General features: G+C 41.3%; 1 protein-coding gene and 1 long non-coding RNA gene across 8 annotated transcripts in view; one reads left to right on the top strand and one right to left on the bottom strand.

The window, feature by feature from the left end:
- The window catches only part of psd3l (pleckstrin and Sec7 domain containing 3, like), a 130,399-nt gene that overhangs the window by 80,712 nt on the left and 25,316 nt on the right, over nt 1-24,371 (bottom strand). For 4 of the 7 annotated variants that reach the window (XM_063014636.1, XM_063014638.1, XM_063014640.1 and 1 more), the window contains exon 4: nt 23,076-23,501. In XM_063014636.1, coding sequence (XP_062870706.1) covers nt 23,076-23,501 — 426 coding nt within the window. Of the gene's footprint in view, nt 1-6,096; nt 6,193-6,776; nt 6,955-17,450; nt 17,526-23,075; nt 23,502-24,371 lie in introns of those variants that run through there. The other 3 variants (XM_063014641.1, XM_063014642.1, XM_063014643.1) reach the window with 3 other exon arrangements.
- On the top strand, nt 9,771-20,519 carry LOC134332823 (uncharacterized). The gene is made up of 3 exons (XR_010015319.1): nt 9,771-9,811; nt 13,082-13,176; nt 20,091-20,519. It is a non-coding gene; the product is annotated as an uncharacterized LOC134332823 (long non-coding RNA).

The following is a 24,371-nucleotide window of genomic DNA, read 5'->3' as shown; positions in this document are numbered from 1 at the left end:
TTATCAGACTATGTTATCAAATAACAAAACATCAAACTCCAAACATGTTAAACTTTAAAAAATCGCCCTTCCCTCCCTACTCTATACCTAAATTACAGCTCCTTTATTTTAGCACCAGTTTATTTTCCATCCCAGAATTCACTGCAGTTTCCCCCAGACGCCATTTTTTAGCGTTTTTTTTTTTTTTACTCAGTAACGGATGTTATTTAAAATGTGGCGAATTACAATTCTTAATACAAAACATACTTAAGTAAAAGTAAAATTACTGGTTGTAAAATCTACTTTAAAATGTACAAGTACACAAAAAAACTACTCAATTACAGTAATGCGAGTAAATGTCATTCATTACTTTCCACCTCTGTCGATTGCTAACTGAATTGCTGTAGGATTGCAAGGACCGCCTAATAAAGCAAATTAACCAGTAAACCTGAGGCACTTGAATAGTACATAAATGAACATTCATTGTAACATTCGACTGTTGGCAATGTACTTAAAGTTTTGGATTTTGCCCATGAAAATGAGTCGATTACAAACATCCCTGCCCACTAGACACAATGAACAAGAGATTCCACATCTTACAAATCCCTTACAAGTTAAAACATCAACATATTTGTATAATTGTTTACAACATTCTCTTTAACAACTCTAACAAGCACCGTCTCACCGTAGTAGTGGCCTGTTCACCTTCCCCATGTTCTGCGAGGCTTCTATAAGAAAAATCCAAGAGGTAGCAGATCTTTTTAATAACCGATTTATCCTAATCACAGAGGCATCTGGAAACGCTGGGCACAAAGCAGAAATACATTCTGGACAGGAAGCAACTCAACGCATTTTACAAGCCACTGACCCATGCGCTCACACCTAGAGACAACTCAGTTCCTGAACAAGGCTCCAGCTCAGTCTTGTGTTCTCGCTCACAACTTCATAGTGTGTCAAAGCTACTATTAAAAAAAGTAAAACCAAACAGCACATCAAAGACCAAATAGTGCACCCCCCCCCCCCCCCCCCCCCACACACACACACACACACAAACATATCTACCCACAGCCTCACCACAACAGGTACAAACTGAGTAAAGCTGTGTGGTAGGGGAAGCTCCAGTCTCACTGATGCAGATGGTTACCATGCACAACAACACTAACATGACCTCAGCCACTTTTAGTTCCTAAAATACAAATGTCAGATGAACACCCCACACCCAAATTTACTTAAATACTTAGGCATAGGAAAAAGGCAAAATCCTTAATACTTAACTTAAAGCTCTGGATCTTGTGTCTGCATGATTTTATAAAGCACTTTGTTCGTGACACATAAAAGGCTTATTCGAGAACTATGGGTGTTCCTAATTTACATATTAGGATTTTTAACATCATGTTTTACACACTTTGGTTACATTCATGACAGGACAGGTAGTTACCGGTTACACAAGATTCATCAGTTCAAAAGTTTAATGTCAAACACAGTCATGGACAATTTAGTATCTCCAATTCACCTCACTTGAATTTCTTTGGACCGTAGGAGGAAACCAGAGCTCCCAGGGAAACCCACTCAGACACAGAAAGGACCCAGACCGCTCCACTTGGGAATCAAACCCAGGACCTTCTTGCTGTGAGGCGACAGTGCTACCCACTGAGCCGCTGTGCCGCCTGGGTGTTCCTAATAAAGTGATCTGTATGTAAGTGTAAATGTTTATGATTTCTGAAAATGTCCATTTTAAGATTAAATGATTAAAAGATGGGACAGTGGTAACCTACTGGGTTGAGCTTTGGCCTATCAATCAAAAGGTTGTGGGTTTAAAACCTGTTGAGCAAGGTCTTATCTATTAATTTTACTATATTGTACGTATGTATATATGACGTGTGGCTGTTTTGTCCAATAACAAAAATTATGGTTTGTTTATACGTGCATTGTGGGATTTCTGAAAATATAATTATTATTAATTTGGTGGTGTTGAAGGTTTTACAGTGTTATTTAACCATATGGCATGGCCTCCTGACTTCTGGGTACTGACTGGCAACTCTGTCTGCACCAATTAGCCTGAGCCACAAGCATAACAATAGGAAATGTTAGAGAGGTGTGCACTGATTTTGGAAAGTGGATCATATATTTTTACACCAGGAGTGTCATTTCTAAGCAACTTAAAGTCCCAAGCACAGTACCATCAATTGTCTGCAGATATAAAGTAGGGAAACAGTATTTTGGCCTTGAAATTTCGTCAGGGTTCATAAATCAACAAAAAAAAGCGCTGGGGTAGTGCAGTGGTTTGATCTTTCAAGTTTGAATCTTAGCAATGATATTGGCCTGGCCACCTGCCTAATACGACACAACTGGTCAGGTCTGAGAGTACAAGTTGAATAGGGTTTTTCCCCTTTTTCCATTTCTCTGAGAGCAGGTGCTAGTCTGTGGCTATCCTCGACTAGCCTAGAGGTGGTGCAAGTGGCAGAGGATTTGTAATTGGAAATTAATAGAATCAAAGGAAAAAAGAGAGTAATGAAGCTGCTGATATACCAATAACTAGCGATGGGAGGATCGATCGGCTATGTATCGGTATCGGCCGATGTTCGATCAAAATATGCAATCGGCCGATATTTCTCAAATGTAGCCGATTCTGTTCCTCTTTTCAGTCAGTATATTTGAAGCAACGCTAAACGATCTTTCACTATCCACGCTCGTGCACGGTGCGTATTGCAGTATTGACTGTTTAATTTACTGTTTAAAAACAATTCGAGTTAGTTTTAAAACAATTCAAGATCTACATTTAATGGTTGAAGTTTTTCATTTAAAATAACACAGAGTCAGCGTTTAATGACTGCAGTTCTGACTGCATTTATTTAAATTACTTTTTTTTTTTTTTTATTAATTAATGGTCTAAATATAATCCGAATAAGTTCGGTAAAAATGGTAATAAACCAGTTAAGACCATGTTTCATGTCTTGCTTGCGCCCTGCCGTGGCATATAGTCCCGCCCTAGATCGGCGATCAGCCTCAAAAACGCTGATAACAATAACTACCAAGAACAATAAAAAACTTTTGCTTTGAAATCTATAATATATTTGTTGCTGATCAAATTGGAAAGAAAAAAAAAAAAAAAAAAGAAGTGTGAGCTTCTATATTGCATGACGGCCTCTTAGCCAGTGGGTTTTTACCCTATATTAACCACAATTGCACCCATTAACCTGTGGTCTGTTTTTCTCCCCAAGTGCATTACTGCAAATTGCAGTCAGATTTACAAATTAAAGTGTTTAATTCACAGAATGGAAGCTGAGTGATTCTCATTTAAAGATTTAGACGGAGCTATCAGTACTGTTTATGTAGCTAATGATTTCATGAGTATAAGAGCTTTAAACTGAGTAATTAGCCTAAGCTGAACAAATGATTGATGTTTGAAGAAAGTCATTTAAAAAACTAAGTGAAATCTTTCAGGCTGCCTAACAACAACAATTCTAATAATAACAATAACAATAAAACTTCCTTTGTTTGCAATAACCTTGCTAGCTGGTTTACTTTGGATGCACATAAGGGGAAAGTAGGTCAGTTCAGAATTTAAATAGAACATTACAATAAACCACACAAGACCAAAGGAGGAACACACCCTGTGATTATAGTCAAAATAAATGATTACTGTAATTTAAGCAAACTATATGTAAAAAGATGAACAGCTACTCAGCAATGCTAGACAAAACAACGTACAAGGATGCTACTAACAGCAACATGCGTCAAACTAAAATTGAAACGTTCTAGTGATTAGGGCTGACATGTTTCACATAAATATTCACACACATCACAACTAATGTAACATCAAATGCAGTCTTTACAGGCATCACGTAATAGTTGCATATTTATGCTGTCAATCTTCCCGTTCACCACAAAGACGTACCATTATATTTAGATCTGGTGACTGGAGAGGACATTAAACTGGCACTGATGTTTGTGTTTGTTGCAGCATTCTGTGTAAATCCGTAGAGAAAGTCTTTGCCATGGTTCAACCCTTTGTACTTTCATTCAGATATCTGATGTATCAAGTATAGAATAAGGATAATCTAGGGCAGATGAAGTGCCTTTAGTTGTAGTTGTTATATATACATATACACCTGCACAGTACAATGAAATTCTCTATGTCTGGGTCCCTCAATGCATTTGCGTGTCCTGGGCCCATCGAGGCGATGAAAACATTAAACTATATATATACAGTAGTTTCACAATTATTGACACAGGGACCCAGGCATATTTTCTTTTAAAGATTACCTGAGCAATAAGGATTAATTAAATGGTTAGCTGTGACGTTCTGTTTTACTGGGGTACAAATATAAGCAAACACACAGACCACTTCTCTTAGCTACAAAAAAACCACTAATAATTTAAAATAAGAAAAAGAGTTTAAAGCAACTGGAGGTGTTAAGAATCTGCCTGGAAGAGGATGTGTGTTTGTACTGAACGCACCCACAGTGAAGAGGGTGTTTTAAGTGGCCGAAGAATTTTAAAGTATCACAGCTGGTGAACTTCAGACATGAGTTAGGTCTTGGAATTAAAACAGCTCCCATACTAAAATCAGACACCACCTACAACAACAGATGTAGTTTGGGAGGGTTGCCAGAATAAAGCCTCTGCCGTCAAGGACTAACAAATTTAAGCACCTAGAGTTTGCCACATAATACTGAAACTCTCAGTGGGACTATGTTCTTTGGTCAGATGAGACCAAAGTAGAGCTTTTAAGCAACAAACACCAGATGTGGGTTTGGCACATAAATAGGCATGCAGAAAAGTACCTCATTTCCACTGTAAATGATGGGGGTAGATCTGTGATGTTGTGAAGCTGTTTTTTATTCCAAAGCACCACTTGTTCAGATGGTACTATAGACTTCGATGAGTACCAGCACAACTTAAATCAAAACCTGACTACCTCAGCAATAAAGCTTTAACTGGGACATGATTGGATCGAACATTAAAATCAACAGACAAATAGTTAAGCAAGTGCATAATTAGGAATACGGGTCTTGCCAAGATCATCCCAGTTCCTGACCTAAAACCAATAAAACCTGGGGGCGCTCAGGTGACACGGCGGTACAACATGCTAGCACACCAGAGCTAACATTTCAAACTTGTTGGTTCGAAACTTAGCTCTGCCACCCGGCAGGCTGGACGCCTACACGAACATCAATTGGCTATTGTTCAGGTATGGCGGGCGGCACGGTGGCTAGGTGGGTAGCACTGTCGCCTCACAGCAAGAAGGTCCTGGGTTTGATCCCCAGGTGGGGCGGTCCGGGTCCTTTCTGTGTGGAGTTTGCATGTTCTCCCCGTGTCCGCGTGGGTTTACTCCGGGTGCTCCGGTTGCCTCCCACAGTCCAAAGACATGCAAGTGAGGTGAATTGTAGATACAAAATTGTCCATGACTGTGTTTGATATAACCTTGTGTGAAGTGATGATCAGGGTGTGTCTCTCCATACACAAAGCTGATCCACATATGATCTCGCCTCACGCAGGTGAAAAGATGCAGTCGGCTACTGCACACAGGTCAGAGGGGGCGTGTGTTAGTCACGGCTCTCCTCAGTCAGAGTGGAGGTCAACATCAGGAGAGAGGAAGCCTAATGCAATAGGGTAATTGGATACGACTAGATTGGGAGGAAAATTGGGGGGGGGAATGCAATAAATTCATATAAAGTAATCAATAATGGGGTGCCAACAATTGTGGAACACAAAATGTAAGATTTTTTCATGTTTATATTCAGATCTTCTTGTAAATGGGAGGATTTTGTTAAACAAAGAGTTAAACTATAAAGACACTCCTCAAATACTGGCCTCCAAAAATAATGTAAGAACACTAAGGTTCAGAAATGTAATTACTATTCCATCATTGTAATTTACTTTCCAGATCTTGACATCATTTTCATGCATTTGATGGGTTTTCTATAATATTTAATTATGCATTTGGTTCTACTTTATTTTTGTCTGTGTGAGATTTAATGGTTAGCATAACCAGTGCTGTTAGCCAGTTATCCCTAACAGTGTTCCGTACAGCGAATAAATATTGAATTTTCTGTTTATTTTACCGAGTAGGAATGAAACAAACTAGGGTTTAAAATACAGAACAGACATTACCCCGTCGAAAAAGATCATTATTCAGCTGTTTCTTCAACCACTGACATGTAGTTGGCAAAAAAAGAAAGTGTGCGAAACCCGTTTCAGTGTGCGGAACACCGTGATATTACGTGAAACGTTTTCGCGTCAGAATTTGAACTTTACTAAAGTATTAAAAACGTAGACTGAGCCAAAAAACAGTTCGTATCAGGACTCGAACCAGTTCTACAGGTCAAATATGTAAAACAGTCGTCAAAGAGGTACAACTTGTATTAGGAATTATGCATAAATTCGAGTGTCGGATCCGTGCTAAACATTAGCATTATGTTACTACACGGGCTAACAGACAGCAAAACTGTTTCGCCTGAGAGGAAAAAAAACAAAGCTAGTTGGCTACTGCTGGATAAACCTGGAAACTTCAGTGGAATTCTGTTCTGTGGAGATGTTTTTTTCTGACATTTAGCAGCTTACACCCTGGTTTACCTTCCAACTTTCCACAGAACATGTATTCAGATAACTACAGCGAGTACATGTTCTTATATGTACATTTATATTTACACACTATACAAACTAACCACAAACAAACTTCAGAATCATCAAATGAATCGAAAACTTCAGATGCATCGTACAGTTCGCCATTCAGCGCAGTTTAGTACAGAGAAAGTTTAAAGACTCGGTTCAGCAGAGTTGCTTTTGTTTACCTGCAGTTCCAGAGTCGCGGCTCCGTTTAAACACACACAGTCCAACTGCAAACCCGCACTGTGTGCACACAAATCCGAATAAAACTCACTATAACAGACCGGCAACATCTCTACACCATGCTTACTGGACTCACTGACCACCATAAATACTTCTCCCAGCTCAAACTGAGATCATCCTTCCTTCTGCAAACAAGAGGTGGTGCCTCTCTCACAAAGCACCGCAGCCCGGACCACTCCCCCCTACAAAAATTCAGTGAGTCGTTCAGTCAGGTCGGTTCACAATATCATTTTACATTTTCAGCATTTAGCAGACGCTTTATTCCAAAGCGACTTACACAATGAGCAGTTGAGGGTTAAGGGCCTTGCTCAGGGACCCAACAGTGGCAGCTTGGTGGTGGCTTGAACCGGCAACCTTCTGTTTACTAGTCCAGTACCTTAACCACTGAGCTATCACTGGCCCAGTCACACAGAAATATTCATTTTCACCGACATGATCGTCCTGGTCAGGGTCGCTGTGGGCTCGGTGCCACCCCGGAAACACTGGTTGCTTGGAGGGAACACTGGTCTGGACACAGCACAAGGCTACACACACTCAAATTTTCTCACTCACACTTCTTACAATGGCTAAAGTAAAGATCATTCATCTGTTTTCCCACCGCTTTATCCTGGTCAGGGTCATGGTGGTTCTGACTCATTGGGCGAAATGTGGGAAACACCCCAGAAAGGTCGCCAGTTCATTACAGAGCAGACACACACACACACAATCAATAATTTCCTTCGGGATAAATAAAGTATCTGTCTGTCTGTCTGTCTGTCTGTCTGTCTGTCTGTCTGTCTGTCTGTCTGTCTGTCTGTCTGTCTGTCCACACACACAATCATTTCCTTCAGGATAAAGTATCTGTCTGTCTGTCTGTCTGTCTGTCTGTCTGTCTGTCTATCTATCCACACACACAATAATTTCCTTCAGGATAAAGTATCTGTCTGTCTGTCTGTCTGTCTGTCTATCTGTCTATCTATCTATCTATCTATCTATCTATCTATCTATCTATCTATCTATCTATCTACACACACACACTCATACACACACACACACACACACACACACACACACAGACAGTCACACCAAGTCCATAATCAAAATATATATTGGGGAAGGCATTTAGCTATGCTTAAATGACCCCATTATACCCACGTAAAATTTATAAACATATTCAATTCACTAACTTTGTGTAATGTTAGGATCCACCATTGTCCAATCAGCAGATAATGTTTAAAAATGCCCCCCAGTATAAGTACATTTGGTTCCCCCTCAATGTTCAATTCATGTCTACATACATGACTAATACACACCGACACAGAGGGCAATTTTTTGTAGCACCAATGGGCCTCACTGGATGTATGAACTTGTGGGAGAACATGCGAACTCCACACAAAAAAGACAAGCGAATCAAACCCAGGCTCTTCTTACTTAATCTGGTATTCACATATTGCACATTTATAAACGTGAGTGGAGCCAAAAAGGAATGAAATGCATTTTTTTACTGCGGAGATCCAGGGTTCGAATCCCCAGCGGTGCTATCAGCCGGTTGGGCGTGTACATACAGACATTTGGCTTTGTCTGAGGAGAAAGGAGGATGATACTGATACAGGGGATACCAGACCAATCGCAAACCTGACCCGGATAATGCAGTGGTAAAGTATGAAAATTAATAAATTAAAAAAGCTTACAAAGAAACGATCACATTCAAACATTTGTTTGATCAATAATCTATTCACTAAATGTTTAGCCAATAAAAGACTCTACTGTGCTGCTTTGTTTACCCTCAGCAGAACAGCAAAGCAACGTTTATGCATGACTAGATGGTGGAGTGGTGTAGACTTTAAATAACTAGCTGGTATATCATATATTTATAGCAAAATATTTGAATATGGAATTTTCTACCCAAAATAGTGCAGATTTATTTTGCGCCAGTCAATAGTTTGGCGTTCTGTAAGAAGTTGGGAGTAGGATAACTATCTTATGCAGAATTATTAACACTTTATCCATGTTTGTCACAATTCTGGGGATCCGTGGCTTAAAATTGGAAACATTTTATTCAGAAAACCATTTGTAAAGCAAAACCTGTGAGCACGTTTTACTCAAAATTCCATGAATGTTTCTCCTTATCTCATGCTGGTAAGCTGCACCTCAAACCAGAGCGTCTTCAAGACTTTGGAGAAGAAACGATACTGCGATGCTCGCTGGCCGAAACACACCCAACAGGATAAGAAACTAGCATTTAGAGATGTGGTTCTACTGACCACTCATCATCTATGTGATGTTAAAATGCTGCTTCCCTTCTCCTCCATCTGTACTCGCCACAGATGCACCACAGCAACAGGATTTGGGTTTTTTTCTGGAACCCAGATGGAAGTGCCTAGGCCCAAATTACAAACCGTTTTGGAAGTGGTTTAGCAGGTGCTCCTAAGAACCGTTTTTCAAGTCCTGGTCCCAAAGCCTAGCAACCCGGCACTGCGTAACTACATCCTGAGCATGGTTTACAGCCAAGGTTCCAAAGATTGTATCAACAGACCAATTTACAGCCCTCAAGATTTCTGACTAAATATTATAGTTCATTATATTTTATTTTTATGTTTTATCACAGATTTATCCTGGTCAGTCACGGTGGGTCCAGTTTTTTTGGAATCACTGGGCGCATTGCAGTTATACACCCGGAGAGGACACCAATCTATCACAGTGCCCCTAAATCTGATAACTGGTTTTGCCTGCCTTGGAATCAAATATTGGAGGGAGCAGCATTGTATCCTTGTTAAAAGTTACATTACATTTACATTTGCGACATTTAGCAGATGCTTTATCCAGTTATGACTGAATATAAGTCAACCAATTGAAGATTAAGGGCCTTGCTCATGGGCCCAACACTGGCACACTGGCAGTGATGCAGCTTAAACCAGCAACACTTTGACGATTAGTCCATTACCTTAACCACTAAGCTACCACTTTCCCTATCGTCTGCCTCTACATGACTATAAAAGTAATTATGATACGCATTAGTGATGTAATAAAATAATATACTGATGTCATATACACCGACCAGGCATAAAATTATGACCACTGACAGGTGAAAAGAATAACACTGATTATCTCTTCATCACGGCACCTGTTAGTGGGTGAGATATATTAGGTAGCAAGTGAACATTTTATCCTCAAAGTTGATGTGTTAGAAGCAGGAAAAATTTGACAAGGGCCAAATGTAATGGCTAGACGACTGGGTCAGAGCATCTCCAAAACTGCAGTGGGGTGTGGGGTGTTTCCGGTCTGCAGTGGTCAGTATCTATTGCAGTGGTTAGTATCTATTACACAAAAGTGGTCCAACAAGGGAACAGTGGTAAACCCGCGACAGGGTCATGGGCGGCCAAGGCTCATTAATGCACGTGGGGAGTAAAGGCTGGCCTGTGTGGTCTGATCTAACAGACGAGCTACTGTAGCTCAAATTGCTGAAGGAGTGCATCGGAGTTTGTTGCAGTATTTCCTGATGGCTGTGGCCTCTTTCAAAAAGTAATGGTTTGAGGAGCACAACAACGAGTTTGAGGTGTTGACTTGGCCTCCAAATTCCCCACATCTTAATCCAATCGAGCATCTGTGGGATGTGCTGGACAAACAAGTCAGATCCATGGAGGCCCCAACTCAAAACTTAGAGGAGTTAAAGGATCTGCTGCTAACATCTTGGTGCCAGATACCACAGCACACCTTCAGGGGTCTAGTGGAGTCCATGCCTCAACGGGTCAGGGCTGTTTTGGCAGCAAAAGGGGGGCCAACACAATATTAGGAAGGTGGTCATAATGTTATGCCTGATCGATGTATCTCAAGCCCTAATATGTTATATGAAGATGATGAAGCCGCACTGAAGACTTTAGTTCAGCAACCCAAATCTGCTTAATATTACGTAGGATGTCCGACATTCCTGTGTAATTACTTGCTTATAAGGAAAATTTCTTTTTTCTGTCTAAAATGTTCTTTCCAAAACAAAGAAAATAATATTAGATCTATTTTTTTTTTATCACAGAACAAAGTAATTTTTTTTCCATATATTCACATGTCTTTAAAAATAAATAAATAAAAATAACCATAAATATCATGATCATTTCCATATGAACTGAAGCAAATTCAAATCAGAGTTCTTCAGAATAAATTGTCTAATTCTTCAAGAATGTGACAATGAAATCATTTTGGTGGGGTTCAGACCGGTTCTCGTATGGCTCCTCTGCTTTAAAATGGTCATTTTATTGACTTTAGTTTCAATTTAGCCTCTAAATGTTCTTTATAGGGGAAGTATCCAAAATTAGGAAGTCATTCTTTTACCATTGCACGCCACTGCTCTAAACCAAACCCAGATGATTTTCACTTCAAGTAAATGCATGGGAATTGAACCACATCTTCACATAACTGAAGTGACTTCAAATGGCAGTCCTATTATATATTCCTATATATTATGTTTTAAATACAATAGACATACCATAATGCAAAAGACCTGCTAGTGAAGACACAATCAGAAAAAAAGTGAAGTGAATAACACTGATTATCTCTTCATCACGGCACCTGTTAGTGGGTGAGATATATTAGGCAGCAAGTGAACATTCTATCCTCAAAGTTGATGTTAGAAGCAGGAAAAATGGACAACATAAGAATTTGAGCGAGTTTGACAAGGACCAAATTGTGATGGCTGGACGACTGGGTCAGAGCATCTCCAAAACTGTTGCTCTTGTGGGGTGTTCCCGGTCTGCAGTGGTCAGTATCTAGGAACAGTGGTAAACCAGCGACAGGGTCATGGGCGGCCAAGGCTCATTGGGCTCAGTGGGGAGCGAAGACTGGCAGACGAGCTACTGTAGGTTAATGCTGGTTCTGATAGAAATCAAAATATGCTATCGGCGATCGGCGATATTTCCCAAAAGTAGCCGATCCGATCGTGTGATATATAAAGACCATGTTAAGTTAACAGCTCAGTGGATTGATCCAGACTTTGATCTACGAAGCACCAACCATCACATCACCATTCATCAACCATCGTACAGAAACCATCGTGAAAGCTCTTACGATGTAATTTTGCTGATTGTAATATTTACTTTAAAAAGATAATTCAACCCGGTCACATCTGAGTCGATTCTATCAGCACGTTATATAAACTCCTGGTTCACTTTGGTAAATCGTAAGCGGTTCTTACTTGTGATGTAGATGAGAACAGAAGACGTTACAGAGCCAATCCGAGGCAAAAGTTTATTCATTACCAAATTCGTTAGTTCAGGATCATCTGCTGAACTTTTAGAAAACTTTTAGCTCCTTAGACGGAACGAGTCTGACTCGGTTACAGATCTGTGGTAATAGCAGTTTAATTAAGCTTTTTAATTAAGCTTTTTAATGTAAGAGAGTCACACAAAATGTTCTGTAGTAGCTGGTGTTTATTTAAAACCACGACATTTAATTAATAACAGTAAACACGGAGAGATAACTGAGAAGAGAAACTTACGCTTCACATAAAAACGAATCAACTCATGAATCAATGAATCACTTATAGCGATACTGTGAACAAAGCGTCTCTTCTAAAGGCACAAACACACACACACGCCAAAAACCCCGATCGGTCCATCTCTAACTGGAACCATAAGAGATTAGTAAGATTAGTAGTAAGATTAGAGAGAAAAGAGAGAGAGCAAAGTTAGCAAGCATTAACACCTAGTATCTAAGAGCTGAGCTTAGAATAACTGGTGGTTCGAGGAAGGGTCAAAGGCTGTTTTTGATAAGTCCTCTAGTTGCAAGTTCCTCAAAATGTGACAGTTTCTTCCTCCAAGGAAGACTTAAAATTCAAAACTTAGAATTCAACCTAGAGTTAAAAATATCAATAGATGAAGCTGCATTTGGTCTTTTTTTTTAGCACTTTCTTTTTTACTACGGGTCCAAACAACACTTAAAGACAGCCAAACAAGCGCTTGGGTGGTGCAGCGATAAAACACGCTAGCACATTAGTGCTGACGGCTTAAACTCACAAGTTTGAATCGTAGCTGCTACCGACAGGCCGGATAATGATTGGCTCGTCCAAGGATGGAATGCTAAAGAGGATTAATCATAACCGCTGGAATTACGACCTCTGCTCGCTGATCAATGGTGCCTGCACAATGAGACGGGGAATAATAGGGATCAGTGTGTGTGTGTTTTTTATTATTATTATTTTGTTCATGCATTTTCTCCCCTTTTTCTTCCGACTTTAGCATATCCAATTACCCAATTGCATTATGCTTACTCTCTACAGATGTTGATGTCCACCCTGATTGAGGAGAGCTGAGACTACCACACGCCACCTCCAACACGTGTGCAGTACCGACTGCATCTTTTCACCTGCATGAGGTGAGTTCATATGTGGATCAGCATTTGTGTACGGAAAGCCACACCCAGATTAACGCATTATCCCTCGTCTCCCTCCCTCATCAATCAGCCAGCAGAGTTCGTAATTGTGTCCACATATTTTTGACCATATAGCGTACCCATTGCACAAATGTAACTCCATCTATCACCGACACGTTAGAATTTTTTAAACTATTTTATTTATACATTTTCTCCCCTTTCCTCCCAGTTTAGCATAGCCAATTAGTCTTCCACTACTGAGGACCCCAATCACATCCAAGGAGGGTACATTTGCCAGACACACGCCATACTTGGTGAATTTGTGAGTCAGGCCAGTCTTGCACATGGAGAGTCACACACTAATCCACGTTCCTCCACTTCTGTACAGGCGCCTCAGGTTACTAACCAGGGTCCTTACATAGCATCGAAGACCTCACCCCATTTTAGTCCAGTCTTTTCTCACCCAGCAGACTAACAGCCAATTTTGTCTGCTAGGTGTCGTCCAGCCTCAGAGAGTTCAGAATCCCAGCACTGATGTGCTAGCTTCGAATTTGTTCTTGTTTTTTGAAGAGAAACTACTACAAAAGGGTTAAACTGGACGCAACCTCAACCAATGATTCCAAATACTCCCCCACTTCCCTCTCTCAGTGTCAGCACTGAAACTGAACCTGCTGAGTCTGGCCAGAAAGATTTAAGTAATGCCAGAAAACATTATGTCACTGCCTGAACCGGTATGCGTTCCTACAACTGCAAAACCAGCCCTCGCGCTAACAGTACTTTCTGTAGGACATTAAAGAAATTCCCTCAAGAAGCTGAAAGCCTCAGTACATCACAGTGTCCTGTCCTCTCTCTCCTCAAGGGTAACGAGTCCCATTTTGTCTTTAAAAGCCATTCATCAGAAGATTAAGTGCTGGCCATGAGGCGGTCTGCCTGGAAGGAGAGTGGGAGGATGCAGACGATGAATCAGACCCACAGTACTCGCCGGCCATGGGAGCACACACTGGGGGCCGACTATGAGAAAGAGAGTGGAAAATGAAAGAACACACTCCAACACACACACACAAACACACAATCTCTCTGATATTACATGATAGTAAACCTTTCCTCTAAGATTTGGCTAATGTCAGGAAGTCAGTCCCACACAAAAGTTTATACACCACTGGTCAGTTTTCATACTGTGCTATCATACTAGCCCGTGACCAATGGGATCCAGGGTGGAATCTCAGCAGTGCTATCAACCCAGCCTGGCATCCACACAGACATGATTGGCTATGTCTAGCAGCCCAAGCCCTGTATACGATATTTCAGCCTTGCGCTTGGTGTCTGAACCGCTGACCCATTGCAGCCCGGACTAGGCTGAAGGGTTCAATGAAAATAAAAGGAATGGCAACACATTTGCTATAAGGAACAAAGTTTAGGAGAATGTAACATATAAAAGAAAACATATAATTTATCACGTTAACATGCCAAGTGGGCGGAGTCGATGACATTTTGCTTTATTAGATTTATGTGTATTTTTTTTATATATTAGGGAGAATGGTCCTCCTATTTCTCAATGGACGAGCCTTCTCTGATAGACATATGTGAAACTGCGAACCAACACTACTTCCTTCCATTACCAGGCAACTAGGAATTAACATTACCACAAATGAGAGTTGGGTTTTGGGCACTCTAAAGCAAGTGGATTTAAAAGTCTTTATTCAAATCCAGTGTTCACTATATTCCTGCTAATAGAATGTTGTACTTCAATATCTGAAGCAGTGCCTTCACACATACCTTCTTAAAAATCAGCAAGTGGAAAATTAAAAACACCACAAGTTCTTTACTCCCAGATCAAGCCATCTGATAATGTAGGAAACCTTGGTGTTCTCCTGGATAACCAGCTTTCCTTCCCTACTCATATAGCCAACATGACAAGATCATGCTGGTTCCTCCTCTACAACTTTAAGAAGATTTGGCCATTTCTCTCCATGGAAGCCACTCAGACTGCTAAGAGACTGAAACTCCCATGTCCACTATTAAACCCCTGCAAACTCGTTCAGTTTAAAACAATGATGCTCGCCTACAAAGACAAAAATGTTCCAGCCCCAAGCTACCTTAGAGAACTCATAAAACCTCGTTCTGTACCACACAACCTCCGAACCACTAGTCTCGCTTGTCTTGATCCTTTACCCAAAACTCAAGGAAGACACACATCAAGGCTCTTTTCTGTACTAGCACCCAAGTGGTGGAACTAACTTCCCCTAGGTTTAACAACAGCTGCACGCATCCATCCACAGACACCTGGGTTTGAGTCTCAGCAGATGAAGGTTACCACATTTCAGCTGCAATAACATCTGTCTGAAACATTGGCACCAAGCATAGCCAGTTCTTCTGTAAGCTTCGTTGTGCAATGGGTAAATAGCAACGTCTACACTGGGGAGACATTGTTCACTACCCATCTCCTTGTTTAATGGGTTGCTAGGATTCTCCTACTGTTCTGGTGACCCGTTCATTTCGGGCTTGTTTGGTGACCCATCTGAGGAAGCACATTGCAGCCTTGAGTGGTAGCGTTAAAGCTGGTTGTGCTGACTCATACCCCCTGTCCCAGTAAAGAGCCCCAGGAGTCAGAAAGCAACAGCTTTTTCAGCACAAGCTGAGACGCCAAAGGGCCTAACAGACAGGGGTTCGCTACATGACAACCGCATACATCAGCAGCCACCTGGCACATGTGTAAACATGCGCTGTTTACTGTACATAATCCAATCGTGCAGGAGTCATGACGTATGTCTTTTGTAACAAGTCCAGACAACAAAGAGTCTGATGAGGTGGAATTGTTAATCTGCAGTTAAAGCCCCACTGCCGCCAAGCTGCCACTGTTGGGCCCATGAGAAAGGTCCTCAACACTTATTTGCTTAAACTGTATTCAATTATGCCAAGCTTTGCTGGCTGTATGGTGGTTCAAGTGATAAAGTGGGTGCCACACCAAAAAAAAAACTAGGTCTAGGAACCTAGATCTGATCTTCACCTCTGTTTAGCCACTTCCTCCAAGTTTGGGTTTCTTTAGGATACTCTTCAAAGTGTACATTCAAGTAAAGGTCAGGGCTCTGTCACTAAAACGCCTGTATTTAATCATCTGGTGGAGCGTCCACTTAGTTTTAGCCATATAGTAAAAGCTGTGAGAGTTACAGTGAGACGTACAGATGCATAGCATCTTGGGAGACCTTTATCCTAATTAGGGTCTCGGTGGGTCCAATTTACTACTTGAAAGGTAGGAAACAGGTCCTTGAACAGGTCAGGTCGTCAGTCCATCACAGGGCAAACACACTCACACACATTCACATCTCAGGCAATTTTAGCAGCTCCAGTTGGGCTGACTGCATGTCTTTGGACTGTGGGAGGAAACCCGGAGGAAACACACACAACACAGAGAAAACATGCAAATTCCACCTGGGATTTGAATCCAGGACCTTCTTGATGTGCCACCCTGCCGTGAAATGAGAAAGCCTCCAGGTAAAATGCTAACGAGTGTCATTTTTTTCCCACTGGCTTCCGTATATAGGGGGTTGCTACATCAGATCTGGTCTGCATACCAGACTTGGCAAATTTTTTTACCATCCCAGCCAATCATGACCACGTAGACACCCGCCCGGCCGGCAGCACTACTTATAACGATTCCAAGATGAGTCCGGAGACAAAAAATCTGATACTGGACTTACGTATGTCCTTCATGCATTTTCCATGTTGCTGGCGTGTGTTATACACCTTTATTATCCATAGAATGTCCAGTTTTACCACATGCCACAATCGTACTTTATGGCATAAGCAGAAAGAACTGCTCAAAGCACTTAAACTGAAAGCTTTCTGCTGATGTAATGAGCCACATATCGATCGCATATCATGGATTAGATATCAATGAGATGATAAATTATTACACAGCAAAATTTGAAAGCTCTGCGTCTATTCTCCACAGAGATGAGAAAGTCAAACACAGACTGCGTTTACGTCATGTGTCTTCCGTGAATGTCCGGTTAGATGAAGAACCACCCACTTCCTGAGTGAAAATGAGATTCAACCTTCACATTTAGAGGACGTTAGAAAGAGAGAGTGAGCGAGAGAGAGCAAGAGAGAGAGAGAGAGAGTGATGCTGCCAGCTACTGTTCTAAGGAGTCATTGCAGAGTGCACTCGCTTCCAAATCTACTAGGAAGCAGCACCTGGATACACTCGCGGACCCGCATACACCCTTGTCCTCATCATCTTAACGTGTGCATCATGCAAGCCAATGCTGGACACTTACTGGACAGAGTTGCGCTCGGGATCGTCCGGGCCCGACCGGGCGAAGCAGCCGGACACCAAGGAGCCCATAGAAGTCCCTGGAGTCTCCAAGGAGGAAAGCGTTAAAGACCCGGCTGAAAAACTCCTAATGTGTGGTTCCAGCGCTCCATGTGATCTCTAAGTAAACTCCTGAGCTTGTGGTCCAGCGCACCATGTGATCTCTTGCCTCATCAGCGCCTGGCCTGACCTACATGGCCGGTAGGACACAGGTATCCGTTTCTTGTTTATTTATTAGGAGCGCCATGGAGCGACTCCAGTATGGCTGGACAAGTGCCGCGCTTCCTGCCTTACGCTCCATCTGCAGGCCGGATGGGGGGGTTGGGGGGCACGGCCCCTCCTTACGGAAAAGAGAGAGATAGAGAAAGGGAGGGCTACACCGGCAGGAGGAGTGAATGGAGAGAATTGTGCTTGTCGTGGTGGTGGCTGTGATGTCAGAGCGGGCTGTATTTACATCCGACCTGCTGCAGGGACGGAGCGAGGAAGCTGGCGGGGTGTAGCGAGTGCAGTCTGCTGTCGCGCAGCTGGAGCTATTAATAACGCCACGGCTCTGCCTTTTAGCATTGTGTCTGTGCTGTGTTTATCGGGTGAGAATGCATGCTTTAGTGAGACTACAATGCACATATTAGGCTTTGCTTCATGAGGAGTCTGACAGAACTGATGTGTAAACATTACTAAATCAACGCTGTGATGTAAAATATGATAATATGATGCAAAGTACAATAATGTAGTATCTAAGACAGCGTAAACCAGAGTCTAATCAAGTGAGGAGTCAAACATAATGACAATTAATAAATCTGATGTGGAAATTTACCGTAACACGTGACAGTATAATGCAAAATGTGATATAATGAGAAGCCTGACATAATGACCCTAAAATTGCAGGGATTTAACATTTTTTATTAATTCCGATGTGTAATCAGTAAGCTGTAAGATATGAACATATAATGCAGAGTGAAAAACCACAGACAGCTAAAATAATGGATCATAGAACACAATCAGATGCCTTTTATAATGCTGCTGTGTAAACCTTGTCTGTTTTACCACAGCTTTATCTTATTCAGGGTTGCAGTGGGTACAATTCACTGAACGAAATGCAGGACACACCCCGGACAGATCGCCAGTCCATCACAGAGCAAACACACACACTCATACCTGAGAGGACTTTAGTATCTCCAATTAACCTGACTGCAAGTCTTTGGACTGTGGGAGGAAATCAGAGCACTCGAAGGAAACCCAAACCTAACACAGCAAGGACCCACCTGGAAATAGTACCCAGGACCTTCTTGCTGTAAGGTGGCAGTGCTACCCACCGAGACACCTTGTCGCCATGCTGTGCAGTGGGTCAGATTTTTCCAGAATCTACACGTGCATTGAAGTAATACACCCCAGGCAGGATGCCCATCCATTGCACGGCCTTGACTGTCCATCACTTAGACAAAGTCAATCAGGTCTGAATGTTGACTCCTGACCAGCTAATAGCGCAGCTGGAGATTCGAACCCTGGATCCCAGCAGAAGCAGGGTAGCGTAATTTACCACTGTGCCACAAGTTGTGAGATGTCAGTGTAATGCAGAATATCATGTAATAAGGATTTAGACATTATGACGATATATTTGGTGTATTTAAATATTTACATTTTAAATATGCATCGAGCTGTCAGACATGACAATATAAGTCAGATATAGGGCTGTGCTAAGTGTTCAGAAAGTTGTTGGTTTGAGTCCCAACACTGCCAAGATGCCACAGCTGGCACCTGAGCCCAATTGCTTGCAGTGTATTCAGTCACACTCGTATGTTGCTTTGGATGAAAGCGTCTGCTAAAATGTTGTGTGGTCTAACACTACGATGTCATAATGCAGGAATGTCGCACTTCTTTGCTGGATTTTAACGTCATGTTTTACACATTGGTTCCATTCATGAGAGGACCGGTAGTTACTGGTTACACAAGACTCAGCAGTTCAGGTTCAATATCAAACACAGTCATGAACCATTTTGTACCTCCAATTCACCTCACTTGCATGTCTTTGGACTGATGGAGGAAACCGGAGCTCGCGGAGGAAACCCACACAGACACGAGGAGAACACACAAACTCCACACAGAAAGGAATCAAACCCAGGACTCTCTTGCTGTGAGGTGAAAATATCCTGAGGCGCAGGACTTTGACATAATGCAGCACCTGATATAATGATATACAATGAATCTAATGAATTTAATAAGGCTGCTATGGAAACAGCACTACATCCAAATTAAGAGGTGACGCAGTTTTGCAGAGTCAGACATAATGATGCATATAATGCAGGAGTCTAATATATAAACGTTAATACTAAAATAACAACAAGCTGTGAGATATGGCAATTTAATGCAAAGAATAAATGAGAACAGCCGAGTCTCTTGCTGTCTTCAAAAGGCGACTAAAGAACCCACCATCTATCTAGATTTTTTAAATATCCTGTTGTTCTACCTGGGAAGAGCTGAATTCCTTATCTCCCCCTTTATCTTCCAATCTAGCTATTTCCAGATCCTGTGAATCCATAGCTAATCAAAGCATACGTATGTAATCAGGGTCTGATCTGTTTAATTTTTCTTCCCTCCTGCTCCACAGACAGATTAACTTGAGCACAGACACAGAGAACTTCAGTAGGGGCTCAAATCGACATCGTCCTCCATTTTTTTCAACAAGCTTGCAAGACAATTTATCAGCTCAAGAACTTATTATGACAACGTGGAGAAACAGAATGAGTGGCATAGGCCCACAGGTAACGCCCGTCATGGCAGCTGTGTTGTTACAGCTTTAGGTCAGAGTTAGGGTGAAGATAAATGCGTGGGCTCAGTGTGGTCTCAGTGTAGCTATAATTACAGACTATTCAGAGCAAAATCAAGCCAGAACTGCAACCTATGTACGCTACATCATCTAGATCTCAAACACAGGGCTGTTATATGTATGACACCTTAGGGATCTTGCTTCAGCACTAATAAAATTAACTATATAAGAATGTATTAATATTATTAATCTTTAAAAAACGATTAAAAACCCACCTTTTTACTAAACACTTAGGCTGACTTGTACTTATTTACTAACATTTTGTTCCATTCTTCTCCATTTCCAAAAAAAAAAAGGCACTTTGGTTCTAACAGGTTTAAGCAGATTTGTGTTCTTTGACTGTTGTTTTCCTAAACTTGAGAAATGAAATGTTCACTATAGAAGCACTTCTGTAAGTCGCTCTGGATAAGAGCGTCTGCTAAATGCTGAAAATGTAAATGTAATATTATTAAACTGCTTTTACTCCAATAGATTACGTCCACTGTAGGCCTGTTTCGACCAATTTGAAGAACTATGTTTTTGAACTGGTGTCGTTCAGGCTTCTTAGATCCTTTATGCATTTTAAGGAACCAGGTCACGTTTCCATCAGTTTTTGGGAGCCAAGGATGTGTCATCAATGGTGGGCGTTGCACAACAGAAGTAAATAGTACTAACATGAGCCGGAGCGTGAAGATTACCTGCGAGCATTTGTGCAGTTGTTACAGATTTTTTATGCAAAAACCATCAATCAACTATTGGTGATAAAAATAAAAAAAAACCTAGAAAGCGACATGAATGCGAGATGAATCCCATGTGAAACACTTTCATTTGCAGATGTTTAGTACACACAAGTGAAAAGAAAATTAGCAGCCATATAACTGGTGTATACGTAGTTTGTCAGTATTTGTATACACACACAAATAGACAGTTATATGTTTATACTTTATTAATATATTATATTTTGTACTTTACAGCTATTGTCACTTTCTCGATCCTCTACAACTTGACACGCCCACGGATCCAGCTGCGATCACACTTTCACAGTTCAGAATCAAGTTCTCGAACCAGAACTGAGCCCGTTCCACATTAAAAAGGGCTATCTGAGGCACAAATAGTGGACCAACAGAGTACCAATATCACCAAGATGCGAGATCTATTTCTTTTATGATTACTTATATAGACTATGGACACAAGGGTCAATCTGGCAACTTCTTCAGCCGTGAGGGGATTATTTACAGAGTGGTGGTCCCCAATCACCAGTCCACAGACCGGTACTGGTCCGTGGGTCATTTATTACCGGGCCACACAGAAAGAACAAATAATTTTTTTTTTTCTGTTTTACTGCCAATCACACTCTGACAGATGTTTAATTTTGAAAAAACTGATTCTCTTTTAATAACATCTGTCTGGTCCTCTTGACGAGTTTGACACGCACCTGTTTCCATCATTGGTGAGCAGCGGTCTGTGAAATTATATCTTATATGAAACCGGTCCGTGGTGCAAAAAAGGTTGGGGACAGCTGATTTACAGAGTTACCTAGGTCAAATGTTTGGGACTTTGTTTTGCTGTGATGCAGTTCATCGTACAAACCAGTAGGTGGCACCATTTCATCAAACATAAGGAACTGATTTGCACAGTTTAAGCAAACAATGCTTTTCAGGTTGTTTTAATTATTAACTACTAGCCTGGACTCTATAATAGTATTGAATATCATAGAAAAATAATTTGGTTGTTAGCAACATTAGCCATATATGTCAAGGGCATAAAAATAATTACATAAATAAATAAATAAGCACGTAAAAAGCAAAGCATGTCGTGTCTGAGCAAAGTTTTTTACTTGCTTACAGTGTTGTTTCTAATTGTAATATTTTCACATTTAAAACTGTACGAATAATAAAATTATTAAGATTAATATTATTTATCAAACTATGTATGATCTGATCAGAGCTTAATAATAAAACAACTAATGTATTTTTTATTTCTGTGCTTCATGTTTGACATCAGATAACTATTGTGTAATGTCCAAGTGTGTATCATTTTAATTGGACTGAGCCTCCGTCTCCCAGTGCTCAGACGCTACAGCATTTCTGCCTTCATCTGCATTTTAATCAAGCGCACCAATCATCTGCTGATCATCGTGGTTCTGGAGCCAGAGCATCAGCCAGATGAGACGAGGCATTTTCAATTCAGCTGAGAATTTACTGTGTCACCGTTTTATCCAGTTTAACCTCGTAATGAGCAAAATTATTTTTAGAACCCATATTTTAACATGTCCTGCTGTGGTCCTGTGCCATGATTGGCTGTTGGGTCTTAATCAGAAGCTAATTTAGCATTAGATTTAGCCTAGCTCACTGCAGTTCTTTATTTTATATGTACATTCATGGCATTTAGCAGATGCTTTTATCCAAAGCGAGTTACAATTATCACTAAATACAGTTCAAGCAATTGAGGATTATGGGCCTTGTTACTGGCAACTTGTCAATAGTGGGGTTTGAACAAGCAATGTTATGATTACTAGTCCAGTACCTTAACCACTGAGCTACCACTTCCCTTTTATTGCAAACATGTATACCAACACTTACCATTAGGGTTCTGACCCCTCATTAATATAACATTTTAGGAAAATAAATATAACTTTATTTATTCAAAGTCAAAATACTTTTTACTGTATTATTATTAGCTTAGACTACTTATTGAATAGAGCTCTTATAAACATAGGTGTCATATTTACTTTTTTATAGCCAAATAGCACATATATCAATTTATAGTGACGTAAAAATGCCCTACCTGCCCAGCAGCCAATCGTGTGTCTTTTTCTCCATGACTCCATTAGCCAAAGCTCCTCTGTTCAAATCCCTTCGCTCTGATGCAGTGTTCAGAAAGAAGGAGGTCACCTCCAGGGAGGACTTTCCGCTACTGCCCGTGGTGCTGACGCTCAGCACCTCCTCCTGCCTGGCCCCCGACTCCAGGAACAGGCCGCTCTCCTTCAGCCGCTGCTGGATCATGGGTGTGAGGGGCAAGTCCGTGACCCTCTGCCTGGGCGCCAGTTCTGGCTGAGAGTCGGTTTCGTCAGCTGAAGAAGAGAGAGTGCCCAGAGAGTCCTGGCTACTGTAGAGCGTTTCTCGCAGACGCTCCGACTCTAGGATGCTCTCAAACTGACTGCTGAAGACATCCATGGCCTCCTTATTTGAACCCTCGCTGTCCTTAGCAGCCCTGCATGAGACGCAGACAAACAGTGAATTAAAGGTCTGATTTTTATTGTAATCATGTTCAAGGTTGAGCAACCCTATTTGAAGTTCACCGTAATCATTGGTTCACCCCTTTTATAGTATGTAAAATTACACTATACAAATATTTACCACTATAAATATATACACCAATCAGCCATAACATTATGACCACTTCCTTGTTTCTACAAGGACTTTGCACTTTGTAGTTCTACAATTACTGACTGTCGTCCATCTGTTTCTCTGCATGCTTTGTTAACCTCCTTTCAGGACCCCCACAGGACCACCACAGAGTAGGTATTATTTAGGTGGTGGATCATTCTCAGCACTGCAGTGACACTGACATGGTGGTGGTGTGTTAGTGTGTGTTGTGCTGGTATGAGTGGATCAAACACAGCAGCGCTGCTGGAGTTTTTAAATACCGTGTCCACTCACTGTCCACTCTATTAGACACTCCTACCTAGCTGGTCCACCTTGTAAATGTAAAGTCAGAGACGATCGCTCATCTATTGCTGCTGTTTGAGTTGGTCATCTTCTAGACCTTCATCAGTGGTCACAGGACGCTGCCCAGGGGGCGCTGTTGACTGGATATATTTTTGGTTGGTGGACTATTCTCAGTCCAGCAGTGACAGTGAGGTGTTTAAAAACTCCAGCAGCGCTGCTGTGTCTGAACCAGGTCAGTGTCACTGCAGTGCTGAGAATGATCTAAATAATACCTAAAAAATAATGACCTAAATAATACCTGCTCTGTGGTGGTCCTGTGGGGGTCCTGACCATTGAAGAACAGGGTGAAAGCAGGTTAAAAAAGTATGTAAAGAAACAGATGGACTACAGTCAGTAATTGTAGAACTACAAA

This window comes from Trichomycterus rosablanca, chromosome 18 (genome assembly GCF_030014385.1).
Source record: "Trichomycterus rosablanca isolate fTriRos1 chromosome 18, fTriRos1.hap1, whole genome shotgun sequence".
In the NCBI taxonomy this organism is placed as follows: Eukaryota; Metazoa; Chordata; class Actinopteri; order Siluriformes; family Trichomycteridae; genus Trichomycterus; species Trichomycterus rosablanca.
This window is presented reverse-complemented; position numbering and strand designations above follow the sequence as displayed.